The sequence below is a fragment of the Giraffa tippelskirchi genome, chromosome 5, assembly GCF_054371585.1.
Source record: "Giraffa tippelskirchi isolate mGirTip1 chromosome 5, T2T-mGirTip1v1.2.pri, whole genome shotgun sequence".
Lineage (NCBI taxonomy): Eukaryota > Metazoa > Chordata > Mammalia > Artiodactyla > Giraffidae > Giraffa > Giraffa tippelskirchi.
Genome location: NC_137279.1, coordinates 186,006,604 through 186,021,400, shown reverse-complemented (window position 1 = coordinate 186,021,400; position 14,797 = coordinate 186,006,604). Strand labels below are relative to the sequence as shown.

General features: G+C 45.5%; 1 protein-coding gene across 1 annotated transcript in view; it reads right to left on the bottom strand.

The window, feature by feature from the left end:
• The window catches only part of CSMD2 (CUB and Sushi multiple domains 2), a 667,647-nt gene that overhangs the window by 109,821 nt on the left and 543,029 nt on the right, over window positions 1–14,797 (bottom strand). The window contains exons 31-36 of the mRNA XM_081490945.1: window positions 14,421–14,537; window positions 11,538–11,651; window positions 2,941–3,036; window positions 1,632–1,835; window positions 1,170–1,294; window positions 216–312 (exon numbers count right to left, since the gene is read on the bottom strand). Of these exons, the coding sequence (XP_081347071.1) occupies window positions 216–312; window positions 1,170–1,294; window positions 1,632–1,835; window positions 2,941–3,036; window positions 11,538–11,651; window positions 14,421–14,537 (753 nt within the window). The remainder of the gene's footprint in view (window positions 1–215; window positions 313–1,169; window positions 1,295–1,631; window positions 1,836–2,940; window positions 3,037–11,537; window positions 11,652–14,420; window positions 14,538–14,797) is intronic.

Sequence of the window (14,797 nt, the reverse complement as noted above, 5' to 3'; positions counted from 1 at the left end):
GGAGTGTGTACAGATGGGTACCTGGTTTCTTTTGGGGCTGATGAAAATGTTCTGGAATTGGATAGTGGTGATGGTTGTAGAACCTTGTGAATATACTAAAACCCACTAAACTGTACACTTAAAAATGATACATTCTATGGCATGTGAATCCCATTTCAATAATAACAATTTCTACGCTGCCCTGCGAGTCCAGGTCCCTGGAAGCCCCATCTCACCTGAGAAACTCCCCAGCATGGTTACAGTGTTGTCTGCACCATCAAACACTTCCAGGGAGTCCCAGTTCTGCTCGGTGACAAAACTGACGACTTGAATCTGGGAAGGCAGGGGGAGTGAACGGCTGGTTAGGCAATCCTCTCTTCCCCACTCCCTCCCCGCTCCTCCTTTCAAGTAGTTAACTCAATTGCTGAGCACCTCATCTGGATCACACTGTGCTGGGAACTTTGATAAAAGGAAGACGCGATCCCTGTTCCCAAGGAGTTCATTGTCCAGTGAGGGAGAGAGAGGTGGGATGGTTACATGACAGTGGGGTGCTTCGTCAGGCAGAGAAGCGGGAAAGGACCGTCCAGGACACAGGGCTACTTCGGGGCGACTGGCCTTCTCCTCATCTCTCCAACACTCCTTGAGTTTCCTCACTTTCCTGTCTCCAGACATGCTGCAGCTGTGAGCCAGTAACCCACCGCTGGGTGGGCCTGTCCACCGGGAGTCCCTGCGGTTCCTCTCGTCGGCCTTGCGGCCCCGCCCCCTCCTCCCAGGAGCAGCAGCCGTCCTGCGGGTCCTCCGCCGGCTCCCACCCGCACGCACCAGTCTGGCCCCGATTCCGCTGCTGCCTCGGGCTGCGGGCCCAACACCCCCGATGTGTGTGAGGGGGTGCCTGTTGGTTTGCGCCTTCCCCTCAGCTGCAATGCCTCCTCTGCCAACTCCCACAAAAATCTTAAGAACAGTACGCTTCAAGTCACCTGAAAAACATCTCCTGTGACTCCTCCCAGGCTTCACACTCCACCTCCAGGCCCACCCCCTGCTTTCGGCGGCTTCCCCTGACGGCCCAGCCAGCCCCCACACCTCATCTTTCCTGAGCGGGGAGCTGTAGTGTTTTTCTGACTGTGGGCCTCCACTGCGTCCCTGCCCTGAGGGGCTGGAGACAGGCTGCGACGTCTTCCCCTGGCTCCTACCTGGATGCCGGCGCCTTCTGGGACCATGATCTTCCACACACAGTTGAGGCTGTTGAGGTAGGGTTCGGGGAAGCCGGGGGACAGGATGGTGCCCCTGCGCTCCGTGAGGTTTCCGCCACAGGGCACTGCGAGAGAGGCAGCTCTCGTCTGGGTGGGTCCACGGGGAGCAGACCCCGCCCAGGGCTTCTGGCCTCGCTGTGACCCCGCCCCTGCTGGCTCCGCCCACGGGCCCAGCCCCGCCCCCTCCCCGGGAGGCCCCCCTACAACCCTCCTCAGGGACCCCGCGCCATCCCCCCAACTCGATCAGCGGCTCCCTCTGCCCCTTCACACCCACCCACGGGACAAGGGTTGACCTGGAAGGGGCCACCCACTCTCAAGTTACCCTGGCAGGCAAAGCTCGTGTGTCTTGCTGGGTATTTCCTGGCCACTCTCTCCCCCAAGCCCTGGTTGTCCAGGACTCACCCACACACGTTGGTGCTGAGACATTCCACTGGGCCAAGGCCCCAGGAACGGGGAGGCACTCAATTTCTGGGGAGCCCTGCAGGGCATAGCCAGAGTTGCATTCGAAGCGGACGATGGCCCCCACGGAGAAGTCACTGCCCAGCCTCCGGCCGTAGCGGGGTTCCGGCACTGAGCTGCACTGCGTGGCGCTGGTTCGGGGCACCGCTGCAGGGAACAGGGGTGCTGAGGGGGCAGGCCTCACCCCTCTAGAAACGGGTTCGGGGATGGACACATCGTGGGGCTGGAACAGGGTGGGACTCTGAGAGGCTCTGGGTGCTTTCCCTTAGGACGGGGGTAGGGGGCTTTCTAGCATGAGGCCCATCTTCCTGAAATACAGTCGGACACGCCAGGTAGCACAGCTTCTGGAAACTACGGAAGGCAGTAAGAGCCCCAGGCCCAGCCTTTAGGCCCAGTTGTGCTCTTCGCCTTCCCATTGAAGCCCCTTGCCCAGTAGGGTCCCATGTCCCCTGAGAGCCTGCCCAGGGCCTTGCTCTCACAGACCTGAATTTCCCTTCCCCACCTACAGGGGGCGATAGGACTTTGACCTCAGGCCCAGGAAGGGTGTTTCCCGGGCAGGATTACCCCTGTATAGGGCAGTGCAGGTAGTTCTGGGCAGTGGAATATACAGGACCTGCTTGGAACCTGAGCCCCAGGAGAGTGGATACTCTCCTCAATAAAGAGAGGCTGGGGCCTGCAGGGGAAGGCCAGGCTGCTCCAAGACTTGGCCTTTCAGGGCCGTGAGGAGAACAGACACTGATTACCTGCTTTGTGCCAGCTACTCTGTGAGGTGACATGGTCACCCTGATTTTGTAGGTGAGCAAATTGGGGCTCTCAATTTGAGAGGGGGAGTAGCTGGTGCCCAGTTAGACAGTGCCAGAGCTGGGGCTGAAATCCATGTCCAGCTCATTCTAAAGCCTATGTTTTTCCTGGACCTTTATGGGCCTTGCAGACAAAGCCACACTCCATGGAAGAAGGTCTAGGTAAGAGGCCTGGGCTGGTCCTCTCAATGCCATGAGGACTGTGCCACACAATGGGGAGTGGGGGAGGGCACAAATTAGCTTCCCTTCTCTGATTTCTCCCTTTATCCAACATGGAGCTGGGTCCAAGAATTGTCTATTGGATGTATAAAATTCAACTGAATTTCAGAGAATTGTCTCACAAACACCATGAGAATGAGGCTCAGACTGGGGCGGGGGTCAAAGGTCCCTGTTCTCCTTGATCCCCGAAGACCAAGATTGCCTTCACACCTCCCACGTCACATCCTGCATACCTTGGTAGACAAAGTGGAAGCCTCTGGCTGGTACTTGGCCTTTGGCACTGAACTTAACGAGGACTTGATTGGAGGTGGCCAAGGGCAGTGATTCTCCTGCCAAGATAAGAGGTGAGGAGAAGAGGAAGATGGTGAGTCCAGCAGTCAGTCAGGCCTGGTGCCAGGACAGAAGGGCTACCTACATCCCACACAGCAACCCCTTCCACCTCCCAGGTCTTCCTGAAATAAAACCTCACATTTATACTGTACTTTAAAGTTTACAGAAAGCTCTCACTTCTATGGTCTTATGTTGACCTATATCAATGCAAGGTTAGCACTCAGTACCCACAGTCTATAGATCAAGAAAGAGAAGTTCAGAAAGATCAAATGACCTGCTTAGAAAGGAGAAAGCTTCTAAAGACATGTTGACCCACAGGGATGGGGAGAATGGCCATTACCAAAGTGACTGGTGGTTTACTTAGAAAACTGATGTCAATCTGATAAAAACAAACAAGCAAAAAGGCCCCACGTTCTGGGAAGGAAGGTAATGTGATCATCAGAGAGCATCCCAGGCTTTTCCCAGATGCCCTGTGAAATGACTGATAACCAGAGAGATCATACAATTTATTGCTCACACTAGGGCACTTCTGAGAGTCAAAGGGCATGTTATTAATAATTATTATTCTGGGACAACCAAATGAAAGCTGGGACTGTACCAGGCAAAGCAGGGCAAATTGTCACCCAACCGATAACACATAAACTGGGGAAAGTCTGTACAGGCACAGGAAGCTAAGAAAGCCCAACAGCCTTTATATCAGAATAAAAAGATGTGTCTTCTGCTTGATGTGGTCCAGATGGACCTGAAACTGTGAGGTGGAGTCCTGCTCACCATCATCTTCCTGTGGAAGCTCATGGAGAAAGCGGGGTGATGGGCAATGGCATGGCCACTCTGCATGCTGCCTCTCAACAACCTTAGGGACCCCTGGAAATGTCTGCTGACCCACCCTCAGAAGGGAAGCAGGGCTGTAAACAGAAAGCCAGGCTATATCTTTACTGCAGCGAGGTTTGGTGTCGGAACCAGCCAAGAAGGCTTTGGGAGGCACGTCTAGGGGCCAGCAATGCTTCCAGAAAGCCCATGTGATATTCCTGGTCATGGGGATTAGAGACCCTTTTTCACAACACACTTAGATTTACAGAGGTCCCAGATGGCTGAGCCTAAGAGTTACTGCCCCAGCTAACCTCTGGCTGCCAAAGCAAAAAGAAACTCTTGAAGAAAAGCTTTTCTTGATTTCCACCACCATCTCTAAGTTCCTCCTTTCAATAAATGTGAGCAGAACAAACTCAACTTTTCCATCCTCCCAGCTGGATATATGTGGAGTGAAAGTGTTGTCGTTCAGTCATGTTCAACTCTTTGTGACCCTCTGGACTGTAGCCCACAAGGTTCCTCTGTCTATGAAATTCTCCAGGCAAGAATACTGGAGTGGGTAGCCACTTCCTTCTCCCGGGGATCTTCCTGACCCAGGGATTGAACCTGGGTCTCCTGCATTGCAGGTGGTTTCTTTACTGTCTGAGCCACCTGGTATATGTGGAGTAGGACCTCCATAATCTCTCCCAGATCCCGTTTCAACTTTCAGTCTTGGACATAGCAATCTCCATCTCCAGGGATAAACACACAGTAAAATCCCTGGACATAAGAAAAGATTCCAAAAGTTTAAGGGAAGAGAACTCACAGAAGTCAAAGCAAATATGTGAACTACAACAAAGAACAGGTAAAAAATCTCAGAAGATTTTCAATCGCAGTTGTCACAAGATGAAATTCTAGCATTCTATCTCTGAAAGTAGAGGAGGAAATGTGTCAAAGGTCAGATCTGAGATCAATAAAGGCCACAAAGAGATGAAAACACCAGCACATAGAACTAGATTCTGCAGAAATCGAACAGCAAAGTGGAGATTAAAGTTGGGAAATTCTTCCAGAATCCAAAGAAAAAGGATGAAGAAATTAAACTAATGAGAGGAATGACAAGTTATATGGAAGAGATATGGGAAAAAAATCCGATATGCATATATTAAGAATTCTAGAGAGAGAAGACAAGAGAAATTGAAGGAGAAAAAATAATCTAAGAAGGAAGACAACATTCTAAGCTTAAGAAAGATTTCAGGTTTTAAATGAAACTGTTCACAAAGTGCCGGACCTAAGTAATGAAAAGCGATTTCCACCACAACACATCCTAGTAGCCTTTTCAATTTTAAAAATAAAGAAAAATATGAAAGGTTTTTAAAAGAGAAAAGCATGGATTGCCTACAAGGACAAAGAATTAGACTGGACATCAACTCATCCATAACATTAACTATGGGAATAAAGTAACCACTGTGGTTTTGAAATAAGTTGGTGACCCATAATTTGATTTATAATCAAGTTGTCATTTATACGATACATCAAAGGAAAGGCATTCTCATACATGCAAGGTGACAGAAAGTACTGCAGTCAGGAGCCTGACTTTTAAAAAATGAACAAAAGTAGGGAAATCAAAAGGCATCAGGGATAAAGACAACTAGCAAAATGTAGTTCAACCCAATTAATTATTGTTAGGAAGGTAACAACACTAAATGCAAACGGAGAAACTTGTTCTTGGGAAAGAAGTCTGTAATTAGAAAATAATTACTAGTAACATTGATAAAGCATGAATATATCAACAAAATTTGGGAATTAGAGATGGGTCAGGTATGAATGGAAAGGTGAAGAAGCAAAAGCAAAACAAAAAACAAAACCCCAGAATGAGTAAAACAAGGTGACCGATAGCAGACCACATGCTTCACTTATAAAACAAGTAAACTTCCTTTTAAAAGAAAAAGACTCTCAAAGAAAATGAGGAAAGATAAATAAAGCAAACATAGATACAAACACAAAAGACAACAAGATATCACAATTGTGGTAGCAGATGCTTTTGCACAATGTTCTCATTGACATATCAAGTACAAAAACAAAATGAAGACTGTTGAGTAGTGATTCTCAAGCTTTCCTTTTTCTCCCCTGACAACCTTAGGGACAGGGACACAGTTCACTCCCATCATCACCAATGGCTCCTCTTCAGTTTTTCTCTACATAAGAGACAATCTGAGGATATTGATATTAATGTATATAGGTCCTATACTTCTTTCTATTAATCATGTATCTATCTATCCATCCATCCAGACATCCATCCATCCATCTATCAATCGTCTACGTCTAACTCTATTTCTTTCTATTTCCATTGGTTATTTACATCTCTATCCATCTCTATTTCTATATCCATATTTATCTATAGGCTCCAAATGTATACTTATCTTTCTACCTGTACCTATACTATACTTCTGTATCTATGGTTATACTTTTATCTATCATGAGATTTTGAAAGCAATCCCGATTTACCTTCCAAATCCCTACCCTCCAAAATCCCGATTTACCTTCTTGGTTGAGTGTGTATGTGTGGGGTTGTTTCATTTCATTGAAAACCACTAATATATTGGGTTTGAATAATGAAACTGAGTAAGACTGATCTAATGGCTACTACAAAGCTTATTTAATCCTAACAGTAACTCTAAGAGTAGAATGTTTACTTTTTTTTTAAATTAGTTTATCTATTTTTTAACTTTACAATATTGTATTTGTTTTGCCATACATTGACATGAATCCACCATGGGTGTACATGTTTTCCCCTTCCAGACCCCCCCTCCCACCTCCCTCCCCATCCCATCCCTCTGGGTCAACCCGGTGCACCAGCCCCGAGCACCCTGTATCATGCATCGAATCTGGACTGGCGATTCACAATGGAATATAACTCAGCCATTAAAAAGAATACATTCGAATCAGTTCTAATGAGGTGGATGAAACTGGAGCCTATTATACAGAGTGAAGTAAGACAGAAAGAACGTTTACTTTTTGCACTTTACATGTGAGGAAACTGATGCTCAGAGGGGCCAAGCACTATGACCACAGGCACCGACTAAGCAAGTGGGAAAGATGGGAGTAGAGACCAGGCAGTGTGATCAAACCAGTCAATCTTAAAGGAAATCAATCCTGAATATTCACTGGAAGGACTGATGCTGAAGCTGAAGTTCCAATACTTTGGCCACCTGATGTGAAAAGCTAACTCACTGGAAAAGACCCTGATGCTGGGAAAGATTGGGGGCAGGAGGAGAAGGGGGCAACAGAGGATGAGATGGTTGGATGGCATCACCGACTAAACAGACATGAGTTTGAACAAACTCTGGGTGATAGTGAAGGACAGGGAAGCCTGGTGTGCTGCAGTTGATGGGGTCTCAAAGAGCTGGACACGACTGAGTGACTGAACAACAACAAGAGGGTGACCATAGAGCCTAAGCTCACCCTTTCCCTCTGTGTGGACTTCCTACATGACAAAGAACACACATTCTCAGATACTTAGGGAATTAAAAAGAGTGTCTTTGGCTACTGAGATGACCTCATTTAATCGCTAGAGTGGAAATGGTACAGGCTGGTAATAAAAATAGAAATTAACACAAATGTTTAAATGTAAAAACAACAATGTCCAAGTTCTTGGGGGACAAGAAGAGATATCCTTAAATAACTCTTGTGCAGAAAGTATAAATCATGATCACAGATTATTAGAGAGTAATGATGATGAAAACAGTACATATCAAATTTATGGCCTGAAGCCAAAACTATGTTTAAATGTGAATATATATGTTGTAACCTAGACAGCATATTAAAAAGCAGAGACATTACTTTGCCAACAAAGGTCCTTCTAGTCAAAGCTATGGTTTTTCCAGTTGTCATGTATGGATGTGAGAGTTGGACTATAAAGAAAGCTGAGCGGCAAAGAATTGATGCTTTTGAACTGTGGTGTTGGGGAAGACTCTTGACAATCCCTTACAGCAAGGAGATCCAACCAGTCCATCCTAAAGGAAATCAGTCCTGAATATTCATTGGAAGGACTGATGCTGAAGCTGAAACTCCAATACTTTGGCCACCTGATGCAAAGAACTGACTCATTGGAAAAGACTCTGATGCTGGGAAAGATTGAAGGCGGGAGGAGGAGACGACAGAGGATGAGATGGTTGGATGGCATCACTGACTCAATGGACATGAGTTTGAGCAAGCTCCAGGAGTTGGTGATGGACAGGGAAGCCTAGCATGCTGCAGTCCATGGGGTTGCAAACAGTCGGAGATGACCGAACTGAACTGATATGCTATACACATGCTTCTTTATTACATGAGAAAATAACAAACAAAACTCTCAATTCAGAGAGTTAGAACAAGAACAAAATAATCTGAAGAAAAAAAAGGAGAGACTTTATGAAACAGGGGTCAATTAATTAGAAAACAATAAAGTCTACAGAAGAATTGACATGTATTAATAGAAGTAATAAAAAATCAAATGAAGCAAATAAAACAAAACAAACTAAACACTATAAAACCTCTGGTCCAGTTGAGAAAAAAGGGCAACAATGAATATAGCATTCAGTCTGTGGAGTTTGTAATTATTTTCCAATTAATTATCCTCTGCTTTCGTTTTATAATATCTCTCCTGTTTTTCTTCAGATTATTTTGTTCTTGTATATAACCACTAATACAAAGGAGACTAAACATTATCATAGGATGTTATGTAAGCTATGGTGTTATATTTAAAATAATTACAAAATGGATTTTTTTTACTAACATAAAATATCAGTGTTGATGTTAAGGTAATATACCTGATTAGACCAATAACCATGGGAGAAAAGAAAAGAAAAACCACTGAGAAGAGATAAAATAATGAGACAAATTTATTTGCAGATGATATTGCTTCTTACTTAGAGGACCCAGGAGAATAGTTTGGCAGTGTTAGTATAATTATGGAGGGGTCAGTGACTTTACAGGATGAATACACTACAAATATCAGTCTTTTAATACACCAGCAAAGACTGGTTAGAAAATATAACAGTAGGGGGACAAGGGGAAGACTCATTTATAGTAGCAACAACAAATATTTCCATGAAATATCTAGGTATAATGTTAACAAAAAATGTATACTGCCAAAATGAAAATGATAGCACCTTTCCAAAGGTTTTTTTTTTTCTTTCAGAAGATAATAAATAGAGAGACATACCATATTCCTGATGGGAAATAGAGTTACTATTATGAAGATGTAAGTTCTCCTCCAATTAATCTATAAGTTTATTAGAACTCTGATGAAAATTTTGATGCAATATTTCTAAAAGTTATTTGGAGGCAAAATTAAGTAAGAACAGCCAATAAAAATTCAAAACTAAGAATGATAATAGGAACTTACAGTGCCATATGTTTAAAAGTATCATAGTGTTAAGCATTATTATAATGTTATAAAAATTAAAGATTTTTGATACTGATAGAAGAATAAACAGACATAGTGGAAATACATAAAAAGTCTAGAAACATACCTTTAACTTTATAAAAGTATATGTAAATCTGGCACTTTGAAAATTCCATTAGGGAAACTGATTAAATTTTTAAGAATGTTGGTTAAATATTCCCTATTTCATAATAAATCAAAATAAATTCCAGAGGTATTAAAAGAAACAATGATAAAAAAAGAAGTAAAAGAAAACACAGAGGAATATTTATTTAGTCATCAGAAAGGTGAAGGAGAAACTTATAAAAGATGGATTGATCTTTGATCATTGATAGATTTACATGGTAAATTTAGATTTTCTGACATTAAAACATACCCTGAAGAAAATTAACTGGCAAATGACAAACTGTAAGGGAAGGTTTTTCGTATCATATAATATAGACAAGAGGTTTATATGGCATGTAATATATATAACTTATAATAATATGGAACTTTATTAAATAAATACTGAAAAAACAAATGCTAATAGAAAAATCAACAATAACTTACAAGTATATCACAAATAAAAACCATATGGGCCAATAGTTACCTTATAAAAGGTTAACCTAACTAGTAATTTAAAAAGGGCAAATGAGGGAGAAGGTGAGGGTGGGACGTTCTGGGAGAATGGCATTGAGACATGTGTATTGTCATATGTGAAACAGAGCACCATTCCATGTTCGATGCATGTGACAAGGGCTCAGGGCCGGGGCAATGGGATGATCCAGAAGGATGAGAGGGGGAGGGAGGTGGGTGGGGGGTCCGGGAAGGGGAACACATGTAAACCCATGGCTGATTCTTGTCAATGTATGGCAAAAACTATTACAATATTGTAAAGTAATTAGCCCCCAACTAAAATAAATAAATTTATAAAAAATAAAAAATAAAAAAAAATAAAAAATAAATAAATAAAAAATGAGATACCAATTTTACTTTTCAAAATGATGTTTTCATTTTCTTAATTACCTAGTTTTTGTGAGAATAAAACATGCCTTATATGTTGGTGAACAAAGTGGCAAGAACTTTCTAGAGTGATATTTAACAATCTTTATAAAAAGCCTTAAAGACCACACAATTTCCTTTAACTTAGCAATTCCAACTCTAGATATTCTAAGGTAATAGAGATGTATACAAAAATATACGTATACTACATTGAATTACTATTCATGAGAGTGAAAAATAAGAAACAACCTAAATGTTCAATAATAATAGAGAATTCATTACATAACTTTTAAATAACTATGATAGACTATTATGCAGCATTTAAAAATTCTATTATAGAGGAAAATAAAGAGCAATGCTCACAGTGAACATTTTAATAAAAGTATGTGTATTGTTATGTTCAATAAAAAATGTAAAAGATTAAGTCTAAGTAGGTATAAAGACTGGAAGGAGATACACTCCATCTTCTCAGTGGTTCTTTCTGGGTGGTTTTTATTTTAATCCTTTATGCAATTATCTTGCCTCTATAAGTTTTCCACAATGAAAATACAACATGTTTATAATTAGAAAAACATATTGGGTCTCAATGTCAACCCACAGGGGAATGCTACACCACCTGTGGGGGGAGTGTAGACAGCCTGGGGTGAAGGTATCCTCTGAAGCTCCTTTCTTTTTTTTAATTTTAATTGGAGGCTAATTACAATATTGTAGTGGTTTTTGCCATACATTGACATGAATCAGCCATGGGCGTACATGTGTTCCCCATCCTGACGCTCCCTCCCACCTCCCTCCCCATCCCATCCCTCAGGGTCATCCCAGGGCACCAGCCCTGAGCGCCCTGTCTCATGCATTGAACCTGGACTGGCGATCTGTTTCACATATGGTAATATACATGTTTCAATGCTATTCTCTCACATCATCCCATCCTCGCCTTCACCCACCGAGTTCAACAGTCTGTTCTTTACATCTGTGTCTCTTTCGCTGTCTCGCATATAGGGTCATCGTTACCAGCTTTCTAAATTTCATATATATGCGTTAATATACTGTATTGGTGTTTTTCTTTCTGACTTACTTCGCTCTGTATAATGGGCTTCAGTTTCATCTACCTCTTTAGAACTGATTCAGATGCCTTCTTTTTAATAGCTGAGTAACTGAAGCTCCTTTCTACGTGGGGATATTAGCAGCTGGCAGCGCCAGGCAGACGCAAAGGGGTGGTCCCCGCTGTGGCCGCGCCCCGCCCACAGGGCCTCCTCCCGCTTCCCCTCCACGTCCCCGCCCCACCCTCACTGCAGGCCCAGCCGGGTTTACCTGTGTGGGAGCCCGAGAGGGAGCTGAGAAGCCTAGAGTGCTGGTTGTGGCCGTCATGCACCTCCACCACGTCGTTGAGGGCCGTGTGGAAGAAGGCAAACTGTCCAAACACCACTGTGGAGCAGAGAGAGACGTGGTGTGGAGATCTCAGGGGGAAGGACGGGGCGGCCGTGCTGGGGAGGGGCAGGGGGAGCCCTGGAGGGCTGGGGGCCCCGGAGCAGGGGCAGGACCGCCTCAGTGGAGCTTGTTGGTTCATGGGGGCTAACTGCTTGCTGAGCCTGTCCACTGGCTGACTAGACGCCGGGCACGGGGACACGGGCAGCTGAGAGAGGCCCAACCAGAACTCTCCCACAGGGGTCAAGAGGACAGGGTGGACTGCACCCAGCAGCCAGGCTAAACCCTATTCCTTCTCAGGTTGCAGCAGCAGCAGCTACTCTAGGACATGGAAGAGCTTTCCGTAACATCCCTGTATTCCATGTTGATCTCAGAACCCTGTATTGTCCTTCATTTCTTCTTCAAAGATCTAGCCTCTGAGGGCATCCCCTGGCTACAAGATCCCTCACAGTTAAGGGGAAAGCGTAGCAGCCTTCTCTGAGGAAGGAGCAACTGTCATAGGTTAGGCAAACAAACTTCTCTTCCTTATTTCCCTCTGGCAGATCCAAGGGAAGAGGCAAAGCGGCTTTTCTGAAGCTCCTACTATGTGCCGGGTACCATGCTTGCAATGCACACGATCTTCTTGAACCCTGACTCTTCCAGATACCCGGTTTTAAGCAACAAAACTGAAGCTCAGACGTTAAGCGAGTTCCACACGGCCACTCAGCTAGCTCATGGGCGGGGGCTGAGAAGCTGCTGGACTGTGGCCTTGAGGAGCCTCTTTTCAGGTAAGACCTAAGGCCCCTGCCGTTTGATGGCTACTACAGGGTCTCTCCTCAACTGTCTAATCTCTGCCAGTCACCGCTGGAGGGGCTGGGGTTGCTGACATGGTGGGGTCATGGAGGGCACAGCTCCATTTCAGGCCCTGGTACATTCTGCTGGCACTTATCTCCCAGTTGGCCAGGTGCATCTGGGAGCAAGTACCAGGGTGAGTCCTTCTCTATTTTGGCTCAAGCCTTGAGCATGTAGGAAGTCAGGTGTGTGTGCACGTGTGTGTTTGTGTGTGTTGCATGTTGGAGCAGGGAGGGACTCGGGCCATGGAGTTGACTTCCTGGGGGGAAAAAAGGCATTTGCGATGATGAGTGTAGCAGTGAGTGGTGTTAGAGACTCTGAGCTCTCAACTCACAGGCAGAGGAGCGAGAGGGAAAGCCTGTTTCAGCACCCTGAAAATGGACACTTAGCGAGGGGTGATGGCAGAAGTATTTCCATGCTCTGTCCTATGGAGGTGAACAGGATGGGCAAGGTTCACACACTGTGCATTCTAGCGGGAAGAGGCAGTCGAAAATGAAAATAACAACACTTACGCAAATAGATAAACAAGATAATTTCAGAGAGCGTTAAATTTTAGAGGAAATGGGGAAAAAAATGATAGAGCAAGGCAAGCCACTTTAGATAGGGGATCAAAGAAGGACTCGGGCTGGGGACAAATATTTCAGACCCAGATAAAAGTCTGCATTTCATCCCTGGGCGTAGCATCACTAACAAAGAGAAGATGCTCAGGACAGGTCATGACTCCTTCTAGAACCAGCTCTTCACGTAAAGGTTTCAGCTCAGGACTGCTCAGTCTGGGGCTGAACGCCTACAAGGGCATGAGCTCTTTATTCCTGGAGAAATTCAAGTATATTCTGCATGCCCACCTGGCAAGGACTAGGCACTGGGTGGCAGATGGGATTGGAGAACCTTCCAGTACTTTCCTAACTCTGATTTTCAGGTCACAAGTTCCTGCCACACTAGTGTGTTGGGGAGCGTGTGTGCACACACAAATGTGCAGGTGCTGGTGTGGAGATGGTGGTGCCAGATGGTGGGAACTGTGAGTAGATGAGGCTGGGAGTTACAGAGGGCAGAAAACACGTCTCTCTCAGCTCTGCAGCTCTGGTTCCCAGCAGAGCGTGCGGTCCCTAGGAGGTGTTAAATTAGTGTTTAGTGAATGATCAGCCTTGCCGCGTGCTTACTCCATCCTGTCTCTTGGGAGTAAGCAGCCAGTTCTCTCTGGGCAGCCCCGTCTCTCTTGTAGATGGTCAGGACATACAGATGCCCTTTACCCTACCAATGCCAACCCTGTTTAGAAACAGTTGTTCCTCTTCCAACAAGCACATTCAGGGAGAAAGCAGTCCAGCTGGTCACTGATTGCCCAGGTACAACCAGCTTGTGTCCGTCAAGAACTTCCTGAATCCTCCAGGGATGTTGGACTCCTAACTAGCCCACTGCCAACTGGGTGACAAGCCTGGCTTCTTTCTGCCTGGGTCTCTTGGAGTCTGGAGGCTCCTCTACCTTGCCAGGGCACTGACCCACTCCTCCATATGTTTTTTTTCTTGCTCATCCTACCAGTTGCTGCCGGACCAGCTTCCGGCTGTGGATGGAATAGCAGGATAATGCAGCACCCAGTTTCCTTCCCTGTACTTTCAAGCCCAGCTCCATCCCACTCCTTCCTTTCTTCCTGCCCCTCTGCCACTCTCTCCTGGGTTTCCAGGCAGCCTGGGTCTGCAGCACCTCTATTCATACCTGGGGTGTGCTAGGAAGCCCCAGGTGTACCCCCTTCCCTCTGCCTTGGCTGGTTCCTCTCTAACCACCCCATCCTTTGGTTCCAGGGGGTCTCACTAGCCCCTGCAGACTGCTCCGTTCATTTCCCAGTAGGAGCCATGCAGTTGAGAGTGGGATTGGGAGGCAGTTGGGAAGCGCTTGAGAATTGGAAGCAGTTGGAAATAAACAAACACAGAGACAAATCCATACCATAGTCCTTGGGCACGGTGACAAAATACAGGCAGATCTGTCCACTGGTGTAGTTCTGAGGGTAGTTGGGGGACAAGACCACTCCATCTGAACCCACATACTGTCCCCCACAGGGGGCTGAAAGAGAAGTCAGGTAAAGGCCAGGTGACCTTGGGGGCCTCTCACCAGCTGCCCCCCTCTGTTCTGCTCACTCCCAGCCTGAGCTTCTGGCCTGGTGGGGATGCTCTGTGGTCCACAGCCACTAATGTGGAGGAGGGAGTTCTGGGAACATTGCCTGGTCCTGCCCAAGGACATCCATCTCTGGCCTGGCTTGTGGCCTGAAACCCACCCTGATGCTATCAAGGGCCCTCTTGTGTACCTGCCAGTCCTTGCCCTCT